The sequence below is a fragment of the Neoarius graeffei genome, chromosome 5, assembly GCF_027579695.1.
Source record: "Neoarius graeffei isolate fNeoGra1 chromosome 5, fNeoGra1.pri, whole genome shotgun sequence".
Classification (NCBI taxonomy): Eukaryota; Metazoa; Chordata; class Actinopteri; order Siluriformes; family Ariidae; genus Neoarius; species Neoarius graeffei.
This window is the reverse complement of record NC_083573.1, coordinates 29,158,449-29,181,898: the sequence shown is the minus strand read 5'-3', so window position 1 is coordinate 29,181,898 and position 23,450 is coordinate 29,158,449. Positions and strand designations below refer to the sequence as shown.

Sequence of the window (23,450 nt, the reverse complement as noted above, 5' to 3'; positions counted from 1 at the left end):
AAAGGCGGGGTACAAGTCGCCAGGTCATCAGAGGGCTGACACATAGACACAGACAACCATTCACACTCACAGTCAATTTAGAGTCACCAGTTAACCTAACCTGCATGTCTTTGGACTGTGGGGGAAACCGGAGCACCCGGAGGAAACCCACGCGGACAACATGCAAACTCCGCACAGAAAGGCCCTCGCCGGCCACGGGGCTCGAACCAGGACCTTCTTGCTGTGAGGCGACAGCGTTAACCACTACACCACCGTGCCGCCCTAACTGGGATATATCATTGTTAATTATCATTCAAATTTTAGGTAAATTATTTTAATTTGCATCTTATACGGATTTTATAAGGGAAACACGGATTTTGGAGGTTGGTTATACAGGTTTGATTGACCAAAGGTTGACATGTATGCACACGTAATGTCCCAAACAGCAGTGGCACACAGCTTTGCACATTCAGTTTGACAGCCATGGGTCAACTTACAAGGGCACTTTCCTACTTTTCTGGAAAGCGAAGTCATTGAACTCAAGCTGGCGTAGCGTGTGAAGACATGGTGGACAGTGATCATATTGACAATGACGGGTGATTTATGCGACGGGACAAGGTGGGCTTCCTTACGGGTGGCGAAATGCATCAAAAATTTTATCAATATGATCAAAACTTCTGAAAAAATATCGTTTCATATTTTCCGATCTTGCTACCTCCGAGGCCCCCTAGTGGCCGAGGCCCTGGGCAGCTACCCATGAAGTCCATTAGGATAACGCGTCCTTGCATGGCATGCATGAACGTACCATGAAGCGAAAAGAGTCGGCTCTTAAAGGAGTCGTTCATACCGAATCGATTCGCGCATTCATTCGATTCTCCCATCACTAACGGTGCACTTCTCGTGCGTCACGACCAACCCACCTTATACTATACCCACTATACCTGGCTTCTCTTAACACTTTCCCTTCTGTCTTGTATTATAAACTAAGATTTCTTAATCCAGGGTAGATGTGAAGGCATCCTCGCCTTCTGAATTAGGGGAATAAAGCCGAGCAGGGGCGAGTCGGTTTCAGTGTGCGCCTCTCCACACTCCGCAGTCGCTCACCGAACCGCGCGTCGAAGCAAAAGCTCCCGTTGCTGCGACCGATGTCCTCCTCATCCGGGCCGACATGGCTCCATGGACGGCGTTGTGCCTACTGCTGGCCACTGTGACAAGTAAGTCACATCTGTTATTTTAGGGATAAGGAGATAATAAAGTAAAGCACACGGATTTGCATGCATGTCCTATTTTATTTGCGTGTGTGTGCGCGCGCGCGCTCGCATTTGATTTTTTTCATTGCGTCGCATCTCACACTGATCGGCTTTATGTCACTCCATTAGAGAAAGAAACGCCCTGAAACAAGTGGGGCATGTTTTCCACGAGAATTTAAATAATGGTTATATGCCATACATGTAGCATGTAGGCCTAAAGAAGGAATAATCCCAAATAGTAAATGCCCTAAACAGAATATTTCAGTTATTATTTGTGGTGTGTTTTATTTTACTATTAACCATAATTAATAAAATAATACGAGAACACGATTTTAGTATGATGAACCATAAGATGTTAAGCAGTTCTCTCTCTCTCTGTGTGTGTGTGTGTGTGTGTGTGTGTGTGTGAGAGAGAGAGGCATCCTTCAGGCATCCTTCAACCAGACGTGTGGACAGATTAGATCAGATCTTAAATGTGTGTGTGTGTGTGTGTGTGTGTGTTGCATATTGAGGACTGAAATACATTTTTTTTAAAACCAGCAGAGCTAGAATATTTTTAAGAAGTGCCGACATTTTGTCTGGTCCTCACTTCTTCAAAGGGCTGTTTGAGGGTTGAGACCAAGTTTCAGGGTTCAGGCTAGAATTACAATTAGGTTAGGGTAAGGGCTGGGGTTAGGCATTTAGTTGTGATGGTTAAGGTTTGGGTACAGAGCTAGGGAATGTATTATCTGAATGAGTGTCCCTGCAAAGACAGAAGTGTGTGTGTGCATCAACTTATGTTAATCGGGCATGTTAACAAAAAGTCATTGGCAGTCTTGAACAAAACAATGAAGAATTAGTTGTGCAGCATGAACACTGCAGATGTTCGCACACACACACACCACAACGCTCCGGTTTTCTTTGCATGCCGAAGTCCAGTTAACTAATGCCGCTTTTCCACTACCAACGCGGCTGAGTTGGGCTGAGCCGTGCCGTGCTGAGTTGGGCTGAGTCGAGCTGAGTGGGGCTGTTGGAGTTGCATTTCGACTACAACCGCGCTGAACCGTGCTGGCTGGAAGTGGGTGGACACATTGGGTGGAGTTAGCGAAAGTGGGTGGATGTCACGTGATGTCGTTAGGCGGCGCAAACAGTGACATCAGTGATCTTTTAAGCGGTAGTCTCACGACCCGGATAGTAAACAATAAACATGGAGGACATGGAGTCGTTAGTGTTGCTGGTCTTGGTGCTGTGGCTTGTTGTCACCGACAACGCCAACAGATGCTGGCAAGAGCGTATAGATGAGGCGAGGCGCATAAGGCTTCAGAAATTCTTGTAATTCGTAATTATTCTTCTTCCGGGTTTACGGTGTTTACAGATCCCAGCGTGCTCGCGGGGCGTGTGTGGGCATGTGAGGACACTCCTCCTCACCAATCAGTGCACAGGGGAGTGTCTGCTCACACCCCTAGCCCCACTCGGCTCGGTTTGGCTCGCTTCAGCCCCACTCCAAAACTGTGTGAGTTTTGGGTGCTAAGCAGGGCTGAAGCGAGCTGAGTCGTGCTGCTCTGAGGTAGTCGAAACGCGAGCCGTGTCGGGCTGAAGTGAGCTGAAGCGAGCTGAAAAAGGGTAGTGGAAAAGGGCCATAACTGGAACAAAAGAACGACTCAATAAGCAGAGGGGATACAGTGAGGTCACAGCCAATAAGGGGTCTAAGGAGCATCAGTATGCCTCCTTCATGACTTCATCCTGCATTCTTCTTCATATGACTCATTAAGAGCGAATGTAAGGAGGCAGTAGAGGCAGCAAATGCACTAACCTATGAGGTTCATTAACTAGCATGCTGAGTACAGCTATATTCTCATTAACCACCATCAAGTCAGCAGCACTCACTTGATGGGGGTTAATGAGCTCAGCAGTGTCATCTATATGGATGGAGGCCTATATTCATGATTATTCATGGAGACAGTGCCGTTTTCAGTTTCTTGTCATCCTTATTATAGAAGCAAGTTATTTATATTCACGCTATCTGTTATCACCCAAATGAGGATGGGTTCCCTTTTGAGTCTGGTTCCTCTCGAGGTTTCTTCCTCATGTCATCTGAGGGAGTTTTTCCTTGCCACCATCACCACAGGCTTGCTCACTGGGGATAAATTAGGGATAAAATTAGCTCATGTTTAAAGCCTTTAATTTTCTGTAAAGCTGCTTTGCGACAATGTCTATTGTTAAAAGCGCTATAAAAATAAACTTGTGTATATGGCATCAAAAATAGGCCTATATTTTTCAGCCTATTATTAATGACTATTTAGTAATTTCCTATTTCATTTACTTTATTCTGTCCAGTACTAATGAATACTCACACTTTCCATTTCAACACAAAAAAATAGATCCATCTCAACTGATAAAAAGAAAGGGAAGAAAAACCCAGGCTTTTTGATATGAAGTGGTCCACAGCACCCTTGCAATATCTCGCCTACACAGATAGCACACTTTGCATAATAGATGGGCTTGTTTGGGCCTGCATGTTGTTATCCTTTTCATTTGAGTGCCATGTGAATGCTGTTCAGCCGTCTGAGGAGAAACTGCATTTTTAAAATACATCATGCTCAGAAGCAGCTTCTTGTGCTTCATCCTAACATCTGTAAATGTAGACAACAAATATACAGTATACTTATGCATTATAGCAAAACCTACACAGTAGATTGTTTGTCCACCAACACTGAAAATAAAATTACAGAAAAATTATACAACCTCCATTCTCAATAATCAAAAATGTGCTGTATTTACACATTTTGTATCGCAAATATGACTACAATCAATTCTGGGCTTATGTACACGGTAGATAGCAATAACCCACACAGAAGAAGTACGGTACATAATGACAACCATGGTCAGGCAAGCAGCAGAAACACTGCAGAACTCCTCGTGTGCGATCAAGTGCCAAGCAAGACAAGGCAATCTGAGTGGTGTCTTCACAGCTAAAGCAAGGATCAATACAGACTTCCACTCATTTAGATTGCCATCATTAAATACCCTCATTAAGAGCAATTAGCATCAGTGTTTCAGTTCTGGCCCTGCTGTGTGGGTTGCGTGCTGTTCAGCTCTTTCTTCATATAAAGACGTGCAGATTGGCAATGACTCTGGATGAATTCTGTGTCAAGAGAGTAGCAAAGATTGATTAATATAGAGTGATGTATGACCTTCATCCATCGTAAATCAATATCGGGGCAGACAGGGTCAGTACTCAAGGCTTTATCCATCATCAGTTCTGCTGTTTTCTCCACATGATCCTACATCATTCTCACAAGTATGCCAGAGATAAGTGCAGCAGTTTTTAATTGCTGCGCATCCCTGTATTTGTTCTCTCTTTAGAGAACCAAAAGTGCAGCACTGGATCTGCATTTATAAGAAGTGGATGTGTTTTCTTACTGTACTAGAAAATTCTGAACATAAACACAAGCTTAGCCACATGTACAGAGAATACTAAGATTGTTATTATACCATACATTTAATTTTCACATCAATACCACTACACTATCATAATGTGCAACACTAAAATGACAAAACACTTGTTATTGTCTGACATTCATCACACATTTAATCTTTTTTTTCTGATTTTGTGTATACTGACTGTTTCTGGAAGCATATGTTTAATATATGCTACTTTTCAGTACAACCCCAAATCAGAAAAAGTTGTAATGGTATGGAAATAGCAAGCCAGCCCTGGGAACCGTCTCACCTCCATTTTGGTCTTGGGTAGGTCACAATTGCTGCTGTCTTATCAATTTGGGGACGCACCTGCCCATGGCCCAAGTGGAAGCCCAGATACCATATGTCCACCTGTCTAGTCATATACTTCTTTAGGTTTGCCGTGAGTTAATGATCTCAGGACAGCCTTCAGATGCTCAATGTGCTGGTGCCATTCATTACTATAGATCATGATGTCTTCTAGATAGGCAGTGGCATAAGTGGTCTGCAGATGGAGGATTCTGTCCATGAGTTGTTGGAACATTGGGGAAGGGCAAACAACTCAAATGGAAGGGAGCCAAATTGGTATAACCCAAACAGTACATAAAAGGCCATTTTCTCCACCATGTGACCTTGAAGGGCCATTGCTACTTGGTGAGCAATTTGGAACTCGATGTGGGAAGTAACATGAGCACTTTATCTCCTGTTGCCCCTTTTCCACCAAAGCAGTTCCAGGGCTGGTTCGGGGCCAGTGCTTAGTTTGGAACTGGGTTTTCTGTTTCCACTGACAAAGAACTGGCTCTGGGGCCAGAAAAACCGGTTCCAGGCTAGCATCAACTCTCTGCTGGGCCAGAGGAAAGAACCACTTACGTCAGCGGGGGGGGCGGAGTTGTTAAGACCAACAACAATAACAAGACTGCGAAAGATCTCCGTTTTTAAGTGACGAGAAGCAGCAGCTGTACAAACGCGAAGTCATCCATTATTATTGTTGTTGCTGCTGCTGCTTCTTCCGTGTTGTTTTTGCTTCGATATTCGCACCAAGGTTTATGCAAACGTAGTGACGTAACTGACGTGTACAGCGACGTAACGACGTATACAGCGACGTAACTGATGTATACAGCGACGTAATGGCGTGGCTCCGCTTAGCACCGCGAGCTATGGAAAAGCAAACTGGTTCTCAGCTGGCTCGCGAGTTGAACGAGTTGTGAACCAGCACCAGCACTGGCCCCGAACCAGCCCTGGAACTGATTTGGTGGAAAAGAGGCATGTGAGAACTTCCATAGCCAAGTGACTCTATTGTACTGCTGGAATTGGCATTCTTGTGCCTGTAGCAAATTCGCTTGTGTTAATTGTCCCAGTATGTGGAGTTTTGCTCTAGGGTCAAGAACTTATGGAATTTAATTTTTGTTGTGAGAAGGTCCCTCCTCCACTTTTCCCAAATGACAAGGCTTGCACTCATGCAATAATTCAAATGGGGAAACCCCCATTGAGGCTTCTTGGCCCTCTCGTACTGCAACTAATAGGGGTTCAAGCCATTTATAGCAATTTCATCCAACATCATGAACAAACTTATGATTCTTAGCCTTCTTAAGCTTTTCTTTAAATTGTTTGGTTAACCCATCCATATGCGGATGGTAAACACTGATATGAATCAATTTAATCCCCAATAATTTGTACAGTTCTCAAAGAGTGTGTGACATAAATTTAGTGCCCTGGTCAGTCAGGATCTCTTTTGGGAACCCAGCATGGAAGATGACATGGAAGAGTGCCTCTGGAATACTGCACATAGAAATGGTGCACAGAGGCATGGCTTCTGGGTATCGTGTTGCATAGTTCACTAAAACTAACACAAAGCGATGCCCTTGTGCAGTCCGTTCTAATTGCCCAGTGAGATCCATACTAATTCTTTCAAAGGGGACCTTGATTAATGGAAGGGGTAGCAAAGGTGCTTTTGCTGCGGTCAGCACATTTACCAGCAGATAGATTTACCAGCTGATAGCTGATAAGTTTACCAAATTATAGTGAGCCGCCTGGAATAACATTTCCTGACAGCTCTTTGGTATAAATAACTGGGTTGTTTCCTCTTTCATTTGAGTGTTCTGCATTACTTGACATACCCTATCTTTAAAAATCGAAAAATACAGGTGGGAGAGTGCAACATTAGGCTGGATTTTCCTGACCATCGATTACTCTCACTTGATCAAAAGCGTATATCGGTGTCTCATTGTGTGACTTTTCCAGAGGGAAATCCCCAAGGGGAGTCCCTGCAAAGGGTGTTTGCCTGTCCCTGGAAACACCGTCAGATGGTCCCCAGTCGGCTGGATCACTTACTCCAGCAACGCTGGACAGTGATACTGGACCCGCTATGTTGTCTCCTTCAGTAGCTGCATGATGAACACAGGTGTAGAGATGGAGGTGTACTGATTATACTGAGTGTCAGCAGACCCATAGCCTCATACTGAACATCCTTTGAACAGACTCAGTACTGTTTGGTTATATAGTATATAAATATAGGAGCTAAATTATTTAAAATTTCACGATCCAGTGTTATCTTCACCTCTGACTTGTTCATTAGGGATCTAAAGCTACATCAAGATTTCTCAACATTTTTTTTAAACTTACAATGTGCATTGTTAAAAGTGCTACACAAAATAAAATTATGTTGAATTCATTATGATCAGGGCAGGTACTGGCCTGAAACCTACAGTGGTGCTTGAAAGTTTGTGAACCCTTTAGAATTTTCTATATTTCTCCATAAATATGACCTAAAACATCATCAGATTTTCACACAAGGCCTAAAAGTAGATAAAAAGAACCCAGTTAAACAAATGAGACAAAAATATTATACTTGGTCATTTATTTATTGAGGAAAATGATCCAATATTACATATCTGTGAGTGACAAAAGTATGTGAACCTCTAGGATTAGCAGTTAATTTGAAGGTGAAATTTGAGTCAGGTGTTTATAATCAATGGGATGACAATCAGGTGTGAGTGGGCACCCCGTTTTATTTAAAGAACAGGGATCTATCAAAGTCTAATCTTCACAACACATGTTTGTGGAAGTGTATCATGGCACGAACAAAGGAGATTTCTGAGGACCTCAGAAAAAGCGTTGTTGATGCTCATCAGGCTGGAAAAGGTTACAAAACCATCTCTAAAGAGTTTGGACTCCACCAATCCACAGTCAGACAGATTGTGTACAAATGGAGGAAATTCAAGACCATTGTTACCCTCCCCAGGAGTGGTCAACCAACAAAGATCACCCCAAGAGCAAGGCGTGTAATAGTCGGCGAGGTCACAAAGGACCCCAGGGTAACTTCTAAGCAACTGAAGGCCTGTCTCAAATTGGCTAATGTTAATGTTCATGAGTCCACCATCAGGAGAACACTGAACAACAATGGTGTGCATGGCAAGGTTGCAAGGAGAAAGCCACTGCTCTCCAAAAAGAACACTGCTGCTCATCTGCAGTTTGCTAAAGATCATGTGGACAAGCCAGAAGGCTTTTGGAAAAATGTTTTGTGGATGGATGAGACTAAAATAGATTTTGTTGGTTTAAATGAGAAGCATTATGTTTGGAGAAAGGAAAACACTGTATTCCAGCATAAGAACCTTATCCCATCTGCGAAACATGGTGGTAGTAGTATCATGGTTTGGGCCTGTTTTGCTGCATCTGGGCCAGGATGGCTTGCCATCATTGATGGAACAATGAATTCTGAATTATACCAGTGAATTCTAAAGGAAAATGTCAAGACATCTGTCCATGAACTGAATCTCAAGAGAAGGTGGGTCATGCAGCAAGACAACGACTCTAAGCACACAAGTCATTCTACCAAAGAATGGCTAAAGAAGAATAAAGTTAATGTTTTGGGATGGCCAAGTCAAAGTTCTGACCTTAATCCAATCGAAATGTTGTGGAAGGACCTGAAGCGAGCAGTTCATGTGAGGAAACCCACCAACATCCCAGAGTTGAAGCTGTTCTGTATGGAGGAATGGGCTAAAATTCCTCCAAGCCGGTGTGCAGGACTGATCAACAGTTACTGGAAACATTTAGTTGCAGTTATTGCTGCACAAGGGGGTCACACCAGATACTGAAAGCAAAGGTTCACATACTTTTGCCACTCACAGATATGTAATATTGGATCATTTTCCTCAATAAATAAATGACCAAGTATAATATTTTTGTCTAATTTGTTTAACTGAGTTCTCTTTATCTACTTTTAGGACTTGCATTAAAATCTGATGATGTTTGAGGTCATATTTATGCAGAAATATAGAAAATTCTAAAGCGTTCACAAACTTTCAAGCACCACTGTAGGATCACTATCATATTTTCCAATCTGATCCACTAATTAATTTAGCACTCATATATAACACTGATGGTCAAGTCAAGTCAACTTCATTGTCAAATATGCTATACATGCTCGACATACAGCACAGATGAAATTTCAGTCCTCTCTGACCCACGGTGGAAACAGGTAATGCAATAAATAAAAATAGAATAACTGAAATAAACAATATAAACAGTATAAACACTCTAGATAAGAAATAGACATAGACTAAACACTCATACAGTACACACATACATACATACATACATGCACATACATTATATATATATATATATATATATATATATATATATATATATATATATATATATATATAAAATATTAGAGCAAAGGACATAAAATAAACAGAAAGGGCACTTGAGGTATAGCAGGTAAACAAGAAATAAGCAGTATAAACAAACTAATAGCTGTTACGGTGAGGTAGTGCGGAATAGTGCAAATGAGCAAGGTAAAGTGAAATGTGCAGACCCTGAGTTCAGTGTGCGAATGAATGTTGAGTGTGTGTGTGTGTGTGTGTTGGGGGGGGACTGTGAGGGTGACATGATGTCAGATGCTGAAGGGGGGGCAGGGGGGTATGCGGGCAGAATCTGTGGCAGGGGGCAGAGGGGGGAGGAGGGGCAGAACAGGGAGGGAGTTCAGCCTCCTGACCACCTGGTGAAAGAAACTGTCCTTGAGCCTGCTGGCTTTGGCCCGGAGACTCCGCAGTCTCCTCCCCGATGGCAGCAAACGGAAGAGGCTGTGAGATGGGTGGGTGGGGTCACCTGCAATCCTGATGGCTTTTCGGGTGAGGTGGGAGTTATAGATATCCATAAGAGAAGGGAAAGAGACACCAATGATTTTCTCAGCTGCTTTCACGATGTGCTGCAGAGTCTTGCAACAGGACACAGTGCAGGCGCCATACCACATGGTGATGCAGCTGGTCAGGATGTTCTCGATGGTGCCTCTGTAGAATGTGTGCATGATGGGGGCCAGGGCTCTTGCTCTCCTCAGTTTGCGGAGGAAGTACAGATGCTGTTGGGCTTTTTTGGCCGGTGATGCGGTGTTGTTGCTCCAGGACAGGTCTTCAGAGATGTGCACACCCAGAAACTTGGTGCTGCTCACCCTCTCCACTGCAGCACCGACGATAGTTAGTGGAGCATGCTGGGTGTGCGCTCTCCTGAAATCCACAACAATCTCCTTTGTCTTCTCCACGTTCAGGCGGAGATTGTTGTCCTTGCACCACATGGCCAGGCGGCTCACCTTACTCCTGTAGGTTGTCTCATCGCCATTGTTGATGAGACCCACCACAGTCGTGTCGTCCGCAAACTTAATGAAGAGGTTGGAGCTGGATGTTGGTGTGCAGTCGTGGGTCAGCAGAGTGAAGAGGAGGGGGCTTAGCACACATCCTTGGGGGGCCCCCGTGTTCAATGTGATGGTGCTGGAGGAGTTGCTGCCGACCCGTACAGCCTGTGGTCTCCCCATCAGGAAGTCCAGCAGCCAGTTGCACAGGGAGGTGTTGAGTTCCAGCTGGTCCAGTTTATGAATGAGCTGCTGAGGAATGATTGTGTTGAATGCTGAGCTGAAGTCTATGAACAGCATTCTGATGTACGAGTCTTTTGTCTCCAGGTGGGTGAGGGCTAAGTGGAGGGCAGTGGAGATGGCGTCATCGGTCGAACGGTTGGACTGATATGCAAACTGGAAAGGGTCCAGGGCGGGGGGGAGGGCAGACTTGATATGTGGCATGACTAGCCGCTCGAAGCTATTCATGAGGATGGGAGTGAGTGCGACCGGGCGGTAGTCATTGAAGCAGGAGGGAGACGGCTTCTTCGGGACCGGGATGATGGTGGTGGCTTTGAGGCACGTGGGGACAACAGCCTAGCTCAACGAGATGTTGAAGATGTCCGTAAAGACATCTGTGAGCTCCTCGCACAGTCTCTCAGGACATGACCAGAAATGTTATCAGGACCCGGGGCTTTCCATGTATTTGTCGTCCTGAGAGCTCTCCTCACGCTGTCTGGGGACAGCGTCAACACCTGGTCGCCGGGAGGTAGTGGGGTCTTCTGTGCCGTGGTGCTGTTGTCTGCCTCAAAGCGAGCGAAGAAGTTGTTCAACTGATTCAGCAGAGAGGTGGGGTTGTCACAGGTCTGTGGCAAGGGCTTGTAGTCTGTGATGGTTTGAATCCCCTGCCACAGGTTCCTGGTGTCTCTGCTGTCATTGAAGTAGTCAGCAATGTTCCTGGAATACTGTCTCTTGGCCACCCTGATGCCTCGTGACAGGTTGGCCCTAGCTGTCCTCAGGCCCACCTCATCCCCAGCTCTGAAGGTGGTGTTCCAAGCCCTCAGGAGCCTGTGGACTTCCCCTGTCAGCCATGGCTTCTGATTGGCCCGAATGGAGATGGTTCTGGTGACTGTAACGTCGTCCACGTACTTCTTCATGTAGGCAGTGACGGTCTCCTGTACTCCTGGAGACCTGTGGTGTTGTAGGTGGCCGTCTGTCTAAACATGCTCCAGTCAGTGGTGGAAAAACAGTCCTGGAGTGCCTCTGAGGACCCCTCTGGCCACACACGTACCTGCTTTGTAGCTGGTTTGGTGACTTTAACCAGCGGTCTGTATGCTGGCATTAGTATAACAGTGGAGTGATCTGAGGCCCCAAGGTGGGGGAGGGGGAGGGCTTTGTAGGCACCTCTATGCATGATGTAAACATTGTCCAGAGTATTGTTTCCACGTGTGGGAAAGTTGATATGACCATAGAGTTTTGGAAACACGCTCTTGGGGTTTGCATGGTTGAAATCCCCAGCCAGGATGAGGAAAGCATCTGGGTGGGTTGTCTGCTGCTCACTGATATGCTGATAGAGTTCATTCAGTGCTTCACTCCTGTTGTTATTGGAGCCGGGAGGGATGTACCGGTATATTGCTACCAGCAATATGGCTGTAAATTCCCTTGGCAGGTAGAATGGCCGGCACTTAATAATTATAAACTCCACCAGTAGTGAGCAGTGTTTGCAGACCACAACAGCACCAGGCATCACTGATGTAAACACAGAGTCCTCCGCCGCGAGTCTTGCTATCATCATGCTCATGACATTCTGCATAACATGGCAGTGGGAGCTTGCAAAGAGCAGACTTGGTTACTTTGACAATGATCAAATCAGTATTTTGACAACAAATCAGAGCTCTGATATTGGATTGTGGCAGCGGGGGCGTGGCCAAACAGCGGTCTGTGAATGGAGGGCGGAGTCAGGGAAGGTAAGTGGTGGAATCACTGCACCTGATGGGAATTATAACCTGTGTTTGTGTGTCTTTCCCAGTGACCGTGCCCTATAAAGAGGAGAGGGATAGCAGAGGAAGGGAGCTCTCCCCCAACCTGAACACCTGGGTGTGCAGGGCTCAAAATTCATATATTTTTTTCACCAGCCAACCGGACTAGTTACCTTCCAAAGTAACTAGCCAAACAGAAAATCAACTCGCCAAAATTTGTTCATGTATGAATTTTACTTCTGTCAAAAATAACACAAAAGAGAGTAGTTACCATTGTTCATGACTAATGTGCATTTATTTCAAGACCCTAGTATTTTGATACTGGTTTTTTTGCACACTTTACAAACTGGCATTTGCTGTTCCACGTCCTCCTCACGATATCCAAAAAAATGCCAGATGACTAACCCCTTACTAGTTCTTTTAGGAACCAATTCGTCCGCTTCCATTTTTAATTTGTCGCTGAAATTGACTGAGCTTACACGGTAGCCTATGCAGCACCAGCAATTGCACGAACTGAGTCAGCGCTGTAAACCAAAACCAGTGTTGCCAGATACTGCTGACGTTTTCCAGCACAAAATATGTTCAAAAACCGCCAAAATGCACTTAAAACCGCCCAAAATGTAAAATGTACTTGATGCCTATCTTGTAAAGTAAAAATATACAGCTAAAGTCCAGTATACTATTTGTAAATCGAACAAATAGCAACATGAGACCGTCAGTGCTGGAGGTGAAAAATCTGCTGTCTGGTACTAGGCTACGTATGGTTGAATCAGATTATAACTTTGCAATCATCTGCTGTGTTCTGAATCCTACATGCACCAGTAGGTGACGCACACGCATAATATTATGTGGGTTATGTTAGGCTACGATGCATATCTAACATTTGCATTGCTGAGGTTATTTATTTTTTATTTGTCTTTTATTTATTTATCTTTTTATTTACCCTGTTTGTTTTATTAATTTTATAGGCCTAGTTATTCTGCTTAATTTATTTTTGTCTACATCCATGTATTTTCTTCATCTGTTATCCTGATTTTTGTGAATTTGTTAGATTGTACCTGTTTTATATACTTCAATTTAAAATAAAAGTTAGGCTACGGTGCATGGCTGAATGTAACATGAGAAGAGAAAATGGAGAATGGATTGCGTCATTCTTATTTACTAGTTTATGAGTTCATTTTCTGCAACACATTACACACATTCATATTAGTCTTACAGTTACATTGACTTTTTTTTTGTTTAAATAATACTTAATGAGATTAATGTTTATTGTTAATGATTAATTTAGGCCAATGCTCGATTTTGGTTGTTTAAAATACCTAAGGGGTACTGGGTAAACTAGGTCTATGACTTGCCTCAGTTGACCAAAGATAACTGTTTTTCCTGATTTCCTTCGCATATTCAAAAACATCATTCGGCTTAGGTGTTTACATTCTCTCCCATCTCTGCTTTCTAGTGGTAGTGAAACTATATAAACATCTGATGAAAACCTGCCGAACTAACGTCAAACCCGCCCAATTTTTGTCAACCAGCCCAAGCCATTTTTGCCCGCAAAGTAGAATTCAAAACCGCCCAATTGGGCGGGAAACCGCCCAATCTGGCAACACTGACCGAAACTAGAAAATCTTCCCGCAAGTTCCTTTCAGCACCTAGATGTCGCCCGGGATTGGTTGGCGAGTGTGTGACGTTATTGTTTTTTTTACCCTTAGGCAGCCTCTCACGTTACTGCCTGAGGGACAGGGAGAAAACCACCGGAAAAGGTTTTAAACAAATGCAACAAACATGAAACAAACGCAAGTCGGCAGATGACCATAAAATACTCGATAGTTATGATATAATAATTTTATGTATCTCACACAGAATTTTCGGAGATATATAGAGTATATTTGATATATCGCACAGCCCTAGTCTGAATCTTCGCTTCATATAGTATATTTTTTATTTTCAACTAGCCAGCCGGGCTGGCTAGTGACAGGATTACCCGCCAAATGACAAATTAAGTTGCCTCGGGCGACCGAACCACCGCAGATTTCGAGCCCTGGTGTGTGTGTGTATGAGCGAATGTGTAAAGTTGAAAAGCTGAAAATAAAAGAGTATTTGAGAACTCAATTCTGGCCTGCCGTGCCTCTGTGCTCCACCCACCTGGTCAGATACAACAGTGGTGCTGAAACCCGGGAGGGAGTGCAGAAGGGAACAGCCACATGGAGTCCTCCCCCTTCAAGGACCTGGTCCATGCCCTTGCCACAGCCCAACAGAGCCAGCACCAGGCGCTGATCGCCTTCCAGAAGGAGCAGGAACAACGGTTCGAAGCCCTGGTGCTGGCGCAACAGGAAGATCGCCAGGCGTTCTGGCACCTGCTCGCGTCAGCGGGGTCCACGATCACCACTGCCGTGGACCCTCCCCACCTCACCTTAATGAAGATGGGTTCGCATGATGACCCGAAGCCTTCCTCGGTCTTTTTGATCAGGCAGCAGAGGCGTGGGGTTGGCCGGCGGAACAGCGCACGGTGCGCCTCCTCCCCCTGCTAACGGGCGAGGCGCAGCTGGCCACGCTACAGCTCCCCGCTGACAGCCGGCTGGTCTACGCAGACCTCCGCAGGGCCGTCCTCCAATGCGTGGGTTGCACCCCGGAATAGCAACGGCAGCGCTTCCGCGTGCTGCGCCTGGAGGAGGTCGGCTGGCCGTTCGCGTTTGGCCAGCAACTCCAGGACACCTGCCGGCGGTGGCTGAGGGCCGACAACTGCGACACCGAGGGAATCATCGATCTAGTGGCGCTGGAACAATTCGTCGCTTGACTTCCGGAAGGAACAGTGGAGTGGGTCCAGTGCCCTGGATCAGGCCATCGAGCTGGCGGAGGACCATATGGCGGCCGTTCCGATGGCAGGACAGCGTGTCTCCCCTTCTCCCCTCTGTTCTCTCTCCCTCTCCCTCTGTTCCTTGTCCTTGCCCCATTCCCCCACCACAGAGGCGGGGGCCGGCTCCATCCCAGCCGGCCCTACCATTTCCTACTTCCTTGTCTGTGTCTTCTCCCCCTCAGGTGAGTGATCTCCGGAACACCGGTGCAGGGAGAGAGCCTGGGCCAGTATGCTGGCGCTGCGGGGAACCGGGGCACCTCCAGCATCAGTGCTCGGCGATGGAGGTGGGCACGGTGGTCCGGATCCCCGACGCGCCAGGGACCGCCCTCGATTGGGCCGGAGTGTATCGCATACCGGTGAGTATCCAAGGGGATACGTATCAGGCTTTGGTGGACTCTGGCTGTAATCAGACCTCAATCCACCAAAGCCTGGTGCAAGACGAGGCATTGGGAGGAGCACAATTGGTGAAGGTGTTGTGAGCACACGGGGATGTTCACAACTACCCTTTAGTGTTGGTCCACATTTTATTTTGAGGGGAAAAATTTAGAGAAAAGGCGGCTGTTAATCCTCGCTTTACCCACTTGATCGTTCTGGGGACTGATTGGCCGGGATTTCGGGAATTAATGACGCATTTAGTGAAGAGTGGGGCCTGCCATAGTTCAGCGGGGGGAGGTCCCGGAGTGGCATTGGCAGCTGTCACAGAGCTGTCTACATCATCACTGCGTCAGAGTGCAGAGCAGCATGCTCCTCCTCCCTCTCTCTGGGATTCCCTCGCGGATTTCCCGTTAGAGCAGTCACGAGACGAGACTCTGTGGCATGTGTTTGACCAAGTGAGAGTAATCGATGGTCAAACTCTCCAGCCAAACGCCACCCCGTCCTTCCCTTATTTTTCCGTTATTAAGGATAGGTTATACCGAGTGATGCAGGACACTCAGACTAAGGAGCAAATAACACAGCTTTTAATCCCAAAGAGCCGCTGGGAATTTATATTCCAGGCCTCTCACTTTAATCCCATGGCCGGACACTTAGGGCAGGATAAGACACTAGCCCAAATAATGGCCCGGTTCCATTGGCCAGGGATTCGCGGTAATGTCCGTAGGTGGTGTACGGCGTGCCGCGAATGCCAGTTAGTAAATCCCGTGGCCATTCCAAAAGCGCCTTTGCACTCTCTGCCATTAATTGAGACCCCGTTTGAAAGAATTGGGATGGATCTCGTTGGGCCATTAGATCGATCAACACGAGGATATCACTTTATTTTATTTCTGGTGGACTATGCAACACGATATCTGGAAGCAGTGCCTCTTTGCAATTTCTCAGCACGTAGTATTGCAGAAGCACTCTTCCGCGTCATCTCCCGAGTCGGAATCCCCAAAGAGATTCTGGCTGATCAAGGCACTATGTTTATGTCACGCACACTGCGTGAACTGTATGGGTTACTGGGAATTAAGCCTATCTGCACCAGCATTTATCACCCACAAATGGATGGCTTAATCAAACAGTTTAATCGCACCCTCAAAAACATAATTAGAAAATTTGTAAGCGAAGACGCATGCAACTGGGATAAATAGCTCGGGCCCCTGTTATTTGCAGTGCAAGAGGTCCCATAAGCCTCCATGGGGTTCTCCCCGTTCGAATTATTATACAGGTGTAAGCCGCGTGGCATTCTGGATGTGCTACGGGAAAATTGGGAGGAGGGACCTTCAACCAGTAAAAACGAAATTCAATACGTTATCGATCTGCGCACCAAACTCCACACACTCACACACCTAACCCAGGAGAATTTGCGGCAGGCCCAAGAACGTCAAGTCCGTCTGTACGACAGGGGCATGCACCTTAGGGAATTCACACCGGAGATAAAGTACTCGTGTTGTTGCCCACGTCGAGCTCCAAATTGATCGCCAGGTGGCAAGGACCCTTTGAGGTCACACGGCGAGTCGGGAACATCGACTATGAGGTGAGGCGAACGGACAGGGGTGGGGCGTTACAGATTTACCACCTCAATCTACTAAAATTTTGGAACGAGGAGGTCCCCGTGGCATTGGTGTCAGTGGTTCCAGAGAAGGCGGAGCTGGTTCAAAAAAGAAAATTGACATTGCCCACCGCTCCGGTCCCATGTGGAAACCACCTCTCCCCGACCCAGCTCACGGAGGTCGCCCAGTTGCAGACAGAATTTTCTGACGTGTTCTCGCCTCTGCCCAGCCGCACCCACCTCATAGAACACCACATTGAGACGCCCCCAGGTGTTGTAGTGCGCAGCCACCCTTACAGACTGCCCGGACACAAAAAAAAGGTGGTTCGGGAAGAACTCGAGGCCATGCTCAAAATGGGCATCGTCGAGGAGTCCCACAGTGACTGGAGCAGCCCAGTGGTCTTGGTTCCCAAGGCTGACGGGTCGGTCCGGTTCTGTGTGGACTATAGAAAAGTCAACGCGGTGTCTAAACTTGACGTGTACCCAATGCCTTGTATTGACGAGTTGCTCGATTGACAAGGCACGGCTCGTTTTTATTCGACACTGGATTTGACAAAGGGATATTGACACATCCCCTTGACTCCACTATCCTGAGAGAAAACGGCCTTTTCCACACCGTTTGGCTTACACCAGTTCGTCACACTTGCAAAGAGCAGACTTGGTTACTTTGACAATGATCAAATCAGTATTTTGACAACAAATCAGAGCTCTGATATTGGATTGTGGCAGCGGGGGCGTGGCCAAGCGTCTGTCTGTGAATGGAGAGTGGAGTCAGGGAAGGTAAGTGGTGGAATCACTGCACCTGATGGGAATTAACCTGTGTTTGTGTGTCTTCCCCAGTGACCGTGCCCTATAAAGAGGAGAGGGAGAGCAGAGGAAGGGAGCTCTCCCCCAACCTGAACACTTGCGTGTGTGTGTATCAGGGCTTTACATTAACTTTTTTGCTCACTGGCCACTGTGGGTAGTGGTTTTCCCGAGTCACTAGCCATTCAGCCTTTTCACTAGCCACAATTTTGTTGCCAGGAAATCACAGTTTTTTCTTCACCATGATACGTTAAAGTTCGGAAGATCTAGATTTAATTATGAATGGCAGCGTATAATGTATCTCTACAGTAGCACTCAAGTATTCAGTGCTGTTAAGGTTGCTCCCTATATGAAAACATGCAACCAATTCAGACAAAAATATAAACAGAGTATTCTGTTTATTGAACTCAAATTCAAGCCCCTTACAATATGAAATATCTTATAATATGAAAAATAACATTCAGTACAACTGAACTGATTCTAATATTAAAAGTCCAATTCAAAACATTTATCATTGAAAAACATTTGATGTTTTGATATGCAAGTATTATGTGTATTATCAAGTATTATGTATATTATGTATTATCTATTAATAGTGTGTATGTGTGTGTGTGAACATGTGTAGAGAAAGACATTAAATGTCCTCATTACATTCATTGTCAGATGAGTCTGAATGGTCCATGAAAAATGGTCTTCGTGACCTGAGGCTTCCAGCAGGCCATAAGTTGATAGCTGGGGCGAGATCAACTTCTTTCCTATCACGTGAATGTTTCTAAACAGCAGCTCCATCCTCTCCAGCTCAGCCGACTTCATGACAGCCAGGGACTGAAAGCAATGCTGTCCTGTAGTGAACCAGCCGTCTTCGCCTGTTTTGATGTTATAGTACTGATGTGTGCATTTGACTTTTCGTGGTCCTTTATAGTTTCGAGTTTAAAATTACTGGTGCCTGTCTTTGCCAGACTTTCTACAGTCTTCGCAGTACATGGTATTTTCGGTTTTGCTATGAACTAGCCAATCTCGCCCGAACTTCCATTTGTCACTGAACTGTCTTACCTTCCTATTAGCGTCTTGTTCATCTCCATGGCTGCAGCCAGCTCTGAGGCCCCCGCAGTCTGGACCTCAGTCATTTTTAAGAGCTGAAAATACATTTGTACGCTAAATATTCAACTGGATAAAAAAATAAAGAATAACATTAAAATGTCTCTGTAAAAAGTGCATTGTTAATGATGTTAAACGTTGAATCTGTCTTCTGTGTCTGTTTTGTGCGCGCGGCTCTGAGACCAAGAACACAAAAGTGAATGAGAGTGCGACTCGGGGGAGGAATGCAGTGCAGGAGACACGGGGTTTCCATGGTAACCATCAGTGCACTTTCATCAAGCTGTTCAATTTACATTTTCGAAGCAGCGCAGTTGTAGCCTACCTTGTTTGTGATTTTAAAAATAAATCATTCGATAAGCCAAAGCAATAGAGTGGAAAGTTTCAACTTATGTTTGCCTTGGATAACTTTGCCTAAAACATGGTGGTGTATACTGATTTTTTTTCCCAGAATTTTTTTTTTGTGTGTAGGTGTAACGGATGCCAGATTGTTAATGTATCTTAGTTCCATAGGCTACATGGTTAGAGTATCTTTTGTCCTCATTGCTTGGGCTAGATCAAAACATTAAACAAGCTTAAATTATTCTTTCTCTTGCCACATACATGATTTTTTTTTTCAAAACTGACGATATTCAGTTCAAGCACCATTAAAAGTAATTTCAGGAATAGATCTTTTGTGTGGCGTGTAATTCACCCCTCTCATTTAAATATGTCGAAAATGTTTCGGCACACGCTTTGCGCATCACGGACCTCGGCGATTTTAAAATGCTGCTCTGGCCCTGTTCATCTCTGCCCCTTTTTTCCTGAACAGCAGGGTTTGAAACTCCAGCTATATGCCGCCACATAATGCACTTCTCAGTCGTCAGCAACTTTGTTGCTTCGTTCATTAACCGCAGGTTACCGTATCATTGATTTTATCTGAGACGTTAACGAACGTTCTAAACAATTCTAACATGTCAGAATGTTTATGCAGGTGCTCATGGGAGTTGTAAGCGCGTAATATTACATTGCAATGTGTTTATTATATCAGATGCCTTCAGAGAAGACTACAATTAAAATATATTGTCATACCACAGAATAAACCACCCGCCAAAGTGGCTAGTGAGACTAAAGTTATTACCTGCCAAAGCCGAATTTTACCCGCATTTGGCGGGTGGGCGGGTGCTAATGTAAAGCCCTGCTGTGTATGAGCGAATGTGTGAAGCTGAAAATAAGAGTTTTTGAGAACTCAGTTCTGGCCTGCCGTGCTTCTGTGCTCCTCCCACCTGGTCAGATACAACATGGATAAAAAATGGAAATAGTAGGATTGGTGCACTCCTAGTTTGAAGATTACTACAAGTCTTTGTATCTTGCATTACTGTATAACACAACTATACAGGTCAGGTCATGCCTACTGCAGATAAATTTTGTTTTAATAGCCCCATGATAACATTAATGTTGATGTTGAATATTGCAGGGCATCAGCATCATATTATATCATTATCTACATATGTCTGATGCAAATGCACGTGTATGCATTTAACTCCAACTGTGCCTCCTTCTGAGAGGAGTTTGGAGTTATTGAAGGTATGGGGAGTTAGGTCACCTTCTGTTCTATATTTAGCACCTATTCCATACACTTAAGTGCACACACACAGAGCCTCCTCTTTCTCTTATGTACACCGACTCTGCACTTTCAAAGGCATTTCTTCACTTCCTATACTGCAGTTCTCTAGTTCATCTCTCATCAAAAAGGGACTTCCTACCAAATCATTCTAAACAGATTTTCCTTACCAATCTATAATAATTTTGTGGGGAATAATACATCCAGTCATCCATTCATGCATCCATTTATCCATCCAACCATGCACCCAATTTTTGTTGCTTATCCAGGTCCTGGTTACAAGGGCAGCAGTTTAAGTAGAGATGCCCAGGCCTTCCTTTCCCCAGCCCCCTCCTCCAGCTCTTCTAGGGGGCTACCAAAGCATTCCCAAGACAGCCAAGTGATATATCATCTCCATTATGTCCTGGGTCTTCCCTGGGGTTGTCTCCTGATTGGACATGCCCACAACACCTCACCTAGGAAGCATCTGTACCTAGACAGATACTTGAACCATTTCAGCTGGCTCCTTTCAATGTGGAGGAGCAGCAGCTCTACTCTGAGCCCCTCCCAAATGTCCAAACTCCTTGCCCTGTCTCTAAGTGTGAGCCCAGACAAGAGATAGCTACTTATATCCATCACTACCCACAGTTCTTGGCCATGGCTGAGGGTAGGAATGGTTGATGAAGCCAATAGGACCACATCGTCTGCAAAAAGCAACGATTATGACCAACAGTCCTGAGCCTACCAAACTGGACACAATCCACCCCTTCGCTATGCTTAGAAATTCTGCCCATAAATGTTATGAACAGAATTAGTGACAAAGGCGGAGTCCAACAGCCACCAGGAATGAGTCTGACTTATTGCCAGCAATGTGAACCAAGTGCTCACTCAGGGAAAGCCATGGCCTAAAGGTTAGAGAAGCAGCTTGCTGTGACTCTCCCAATCTATCACATCCCAAAGGTCTTCTATTGGATTCAGATCCAGTGACTGGGAAGGCCACTAAAGAACACTGAACTTATTGTCATGTTCATGACAATACACAGTTTGAAAGATGACCAGTTTGAGATAACTTTTGCTTTGTGACATGGTGCTGTGTCATGCTGGAAGTATGTGATGATTGATTGGTTTTCTGGCCATGGTATACCAATAAAACATTCCTCACATCATTACACCACCCCAGGAAGCCTGGACTGTTGACAAAAGGCAGGTTGGGTCCATGGATTCATGCTGTTGGCACCAAATTCTGACCCTACCATCTGTGTGTCTCAGCAGAAATCGAGATTCATAAGACCAGGACACATTTGGCCAGTCTTCGGCTGTTCTTGACTGACAGAAGTGGAACCCAACATAGTCTTCTGCTGTTGTAGGCCATGCATCTCAAGCTTTGATGTGTTGTGCATTCTTAAATTCTTTACTGCTCACCACAGTTGTACAGAGTGGTTATCTTAATTGCTATAGCCTTTCTGTCAGCTCAAATTAGTATGGCCATTCTCCCTTTACCTCTCTCATCAACAAGGCATTTCTGTCCATAGAACTGCCACTCACTGGATGTTTTTTTTTTCTTTATTGCACTCTTGGAAGGAAGCTCTAGAGACTGTTGTGCATGAAAATCCCAGGAGATCAGCAGTTATAGAAATATGAACCCATCTGGTACTAATCATGCAACTGAGATCACATTTTTACCCATTCTGATGGTTGATGTGAACATTAGCCAAAGTTTCTGGCCCATATTTGCATGATTTTATACATTGCACTGCTGCCGCACGACTGGCTAATTAGATAATTGCATGAATTGGTAGGTGTACACACATTCCTAATAAAGTACTCAGTGAGTGTGTATGAATATAACTTGGATATTACTGTATAGTTTATGACTTTTAAAGCCAGAAAATAACAAGAAGACAGAGTCATCTATATCCCCTGCCCTATATACCAACTACAGTGGCGCTTGAAAGTTTGTGAACCCTTTAAAATTTCTGCATAATATGGCCGAAAACATCATCAGATTTTCACACAGGTCCTAAAAGTAGATAAAGAGAACCCAGTTAAACAAATGAGACAAAAATATTCTACTTGGTCATTTATTTATTGAGGAAAATGATCCAATATTACATATCCATGAGTGGCAATAGTATGTGAACCTTTGCATTCAGTATCTGGTGTGACCCCCTTGTGCAGCAATAACTGCATCTAAACATTTCCGGTAACTGTTGATCAGTCCTGCACACCGGCTTGGAGGAATTTTAGCCCATTCCTCCATACAGAGCAGCTTCAACTCTGGGATGTTGGTGGGTTTCCTCACATGAACTGCTCGCTTCAGGTCCCTCCACAACATTTTGCTTGGATTAAGGTCAGGACTTTGACTTGGCCATTCCAAAACATTAACTTTATTCTTCTTTAATCATTCTTTGATAGAACGACTTGTGTGCTTAGAGTTGTTGTCTTGCTGCATGACCCACCTTCTCTTGAGATTAAATTCATGGACAGGTGTCCTGACATTTTCCTTGAGAATTCACTGCTATAATTCAGAATTCATTGTTCCACCAATGATGGCAAGCCTGGCCCAGATGCAGCAAAACAGGCCCAAACCATGATACTACCACCACCATGTTTCACAGATGGGATAAGGTTCTTATGCTGGAATGCAGTGTTTTCCTTTCTCCAAACATAACATAAAAAGTTCTATTTTGGTCTCATCCATCCACAAAACATTTTTCCAATAGCCTTCTGGCTTGTCCACATGATCTTTAGCAAACTGCAAAACGAGCAGCAATGTTCTTTTTGGAGAGCAGTGGCTTTCTGGTTTTGTAACCTTTTCCAGCCTGATGAGCATCAACAATGCTTTTACTGAGTTCCTCAGAAATCTCCGTTGTTCGTGCCATGATACAC

General features: G+C 44.9%; 1 protein-coding gene across 1 annotated transcript in view; it reads left to right on the top strand.

Annotated features, from left to right (window-relative positions):
• The first annotated feature begins 890 nt into the window (after window positions 1-890).
• The window catches only part of chrnb2 (cholinergic receptor, nicotinic, beta 2), an 88,968-nt gene continuing 66,408 nt past the window's right edge, over window positions 891-23,450 (top strand). The window contains exon 1 of the mRNA XM_060921471.1: window positions 891-1,193. Within this exon, the coding sequence (XP_060777454.1) occupies window positions 1,148-1,193 (46 nt within the window). The 5' untranslated portion in view covers window positions 891-1,147. The remainder of the gene's footprint in view (window positions 1,194-23,450) is intronic.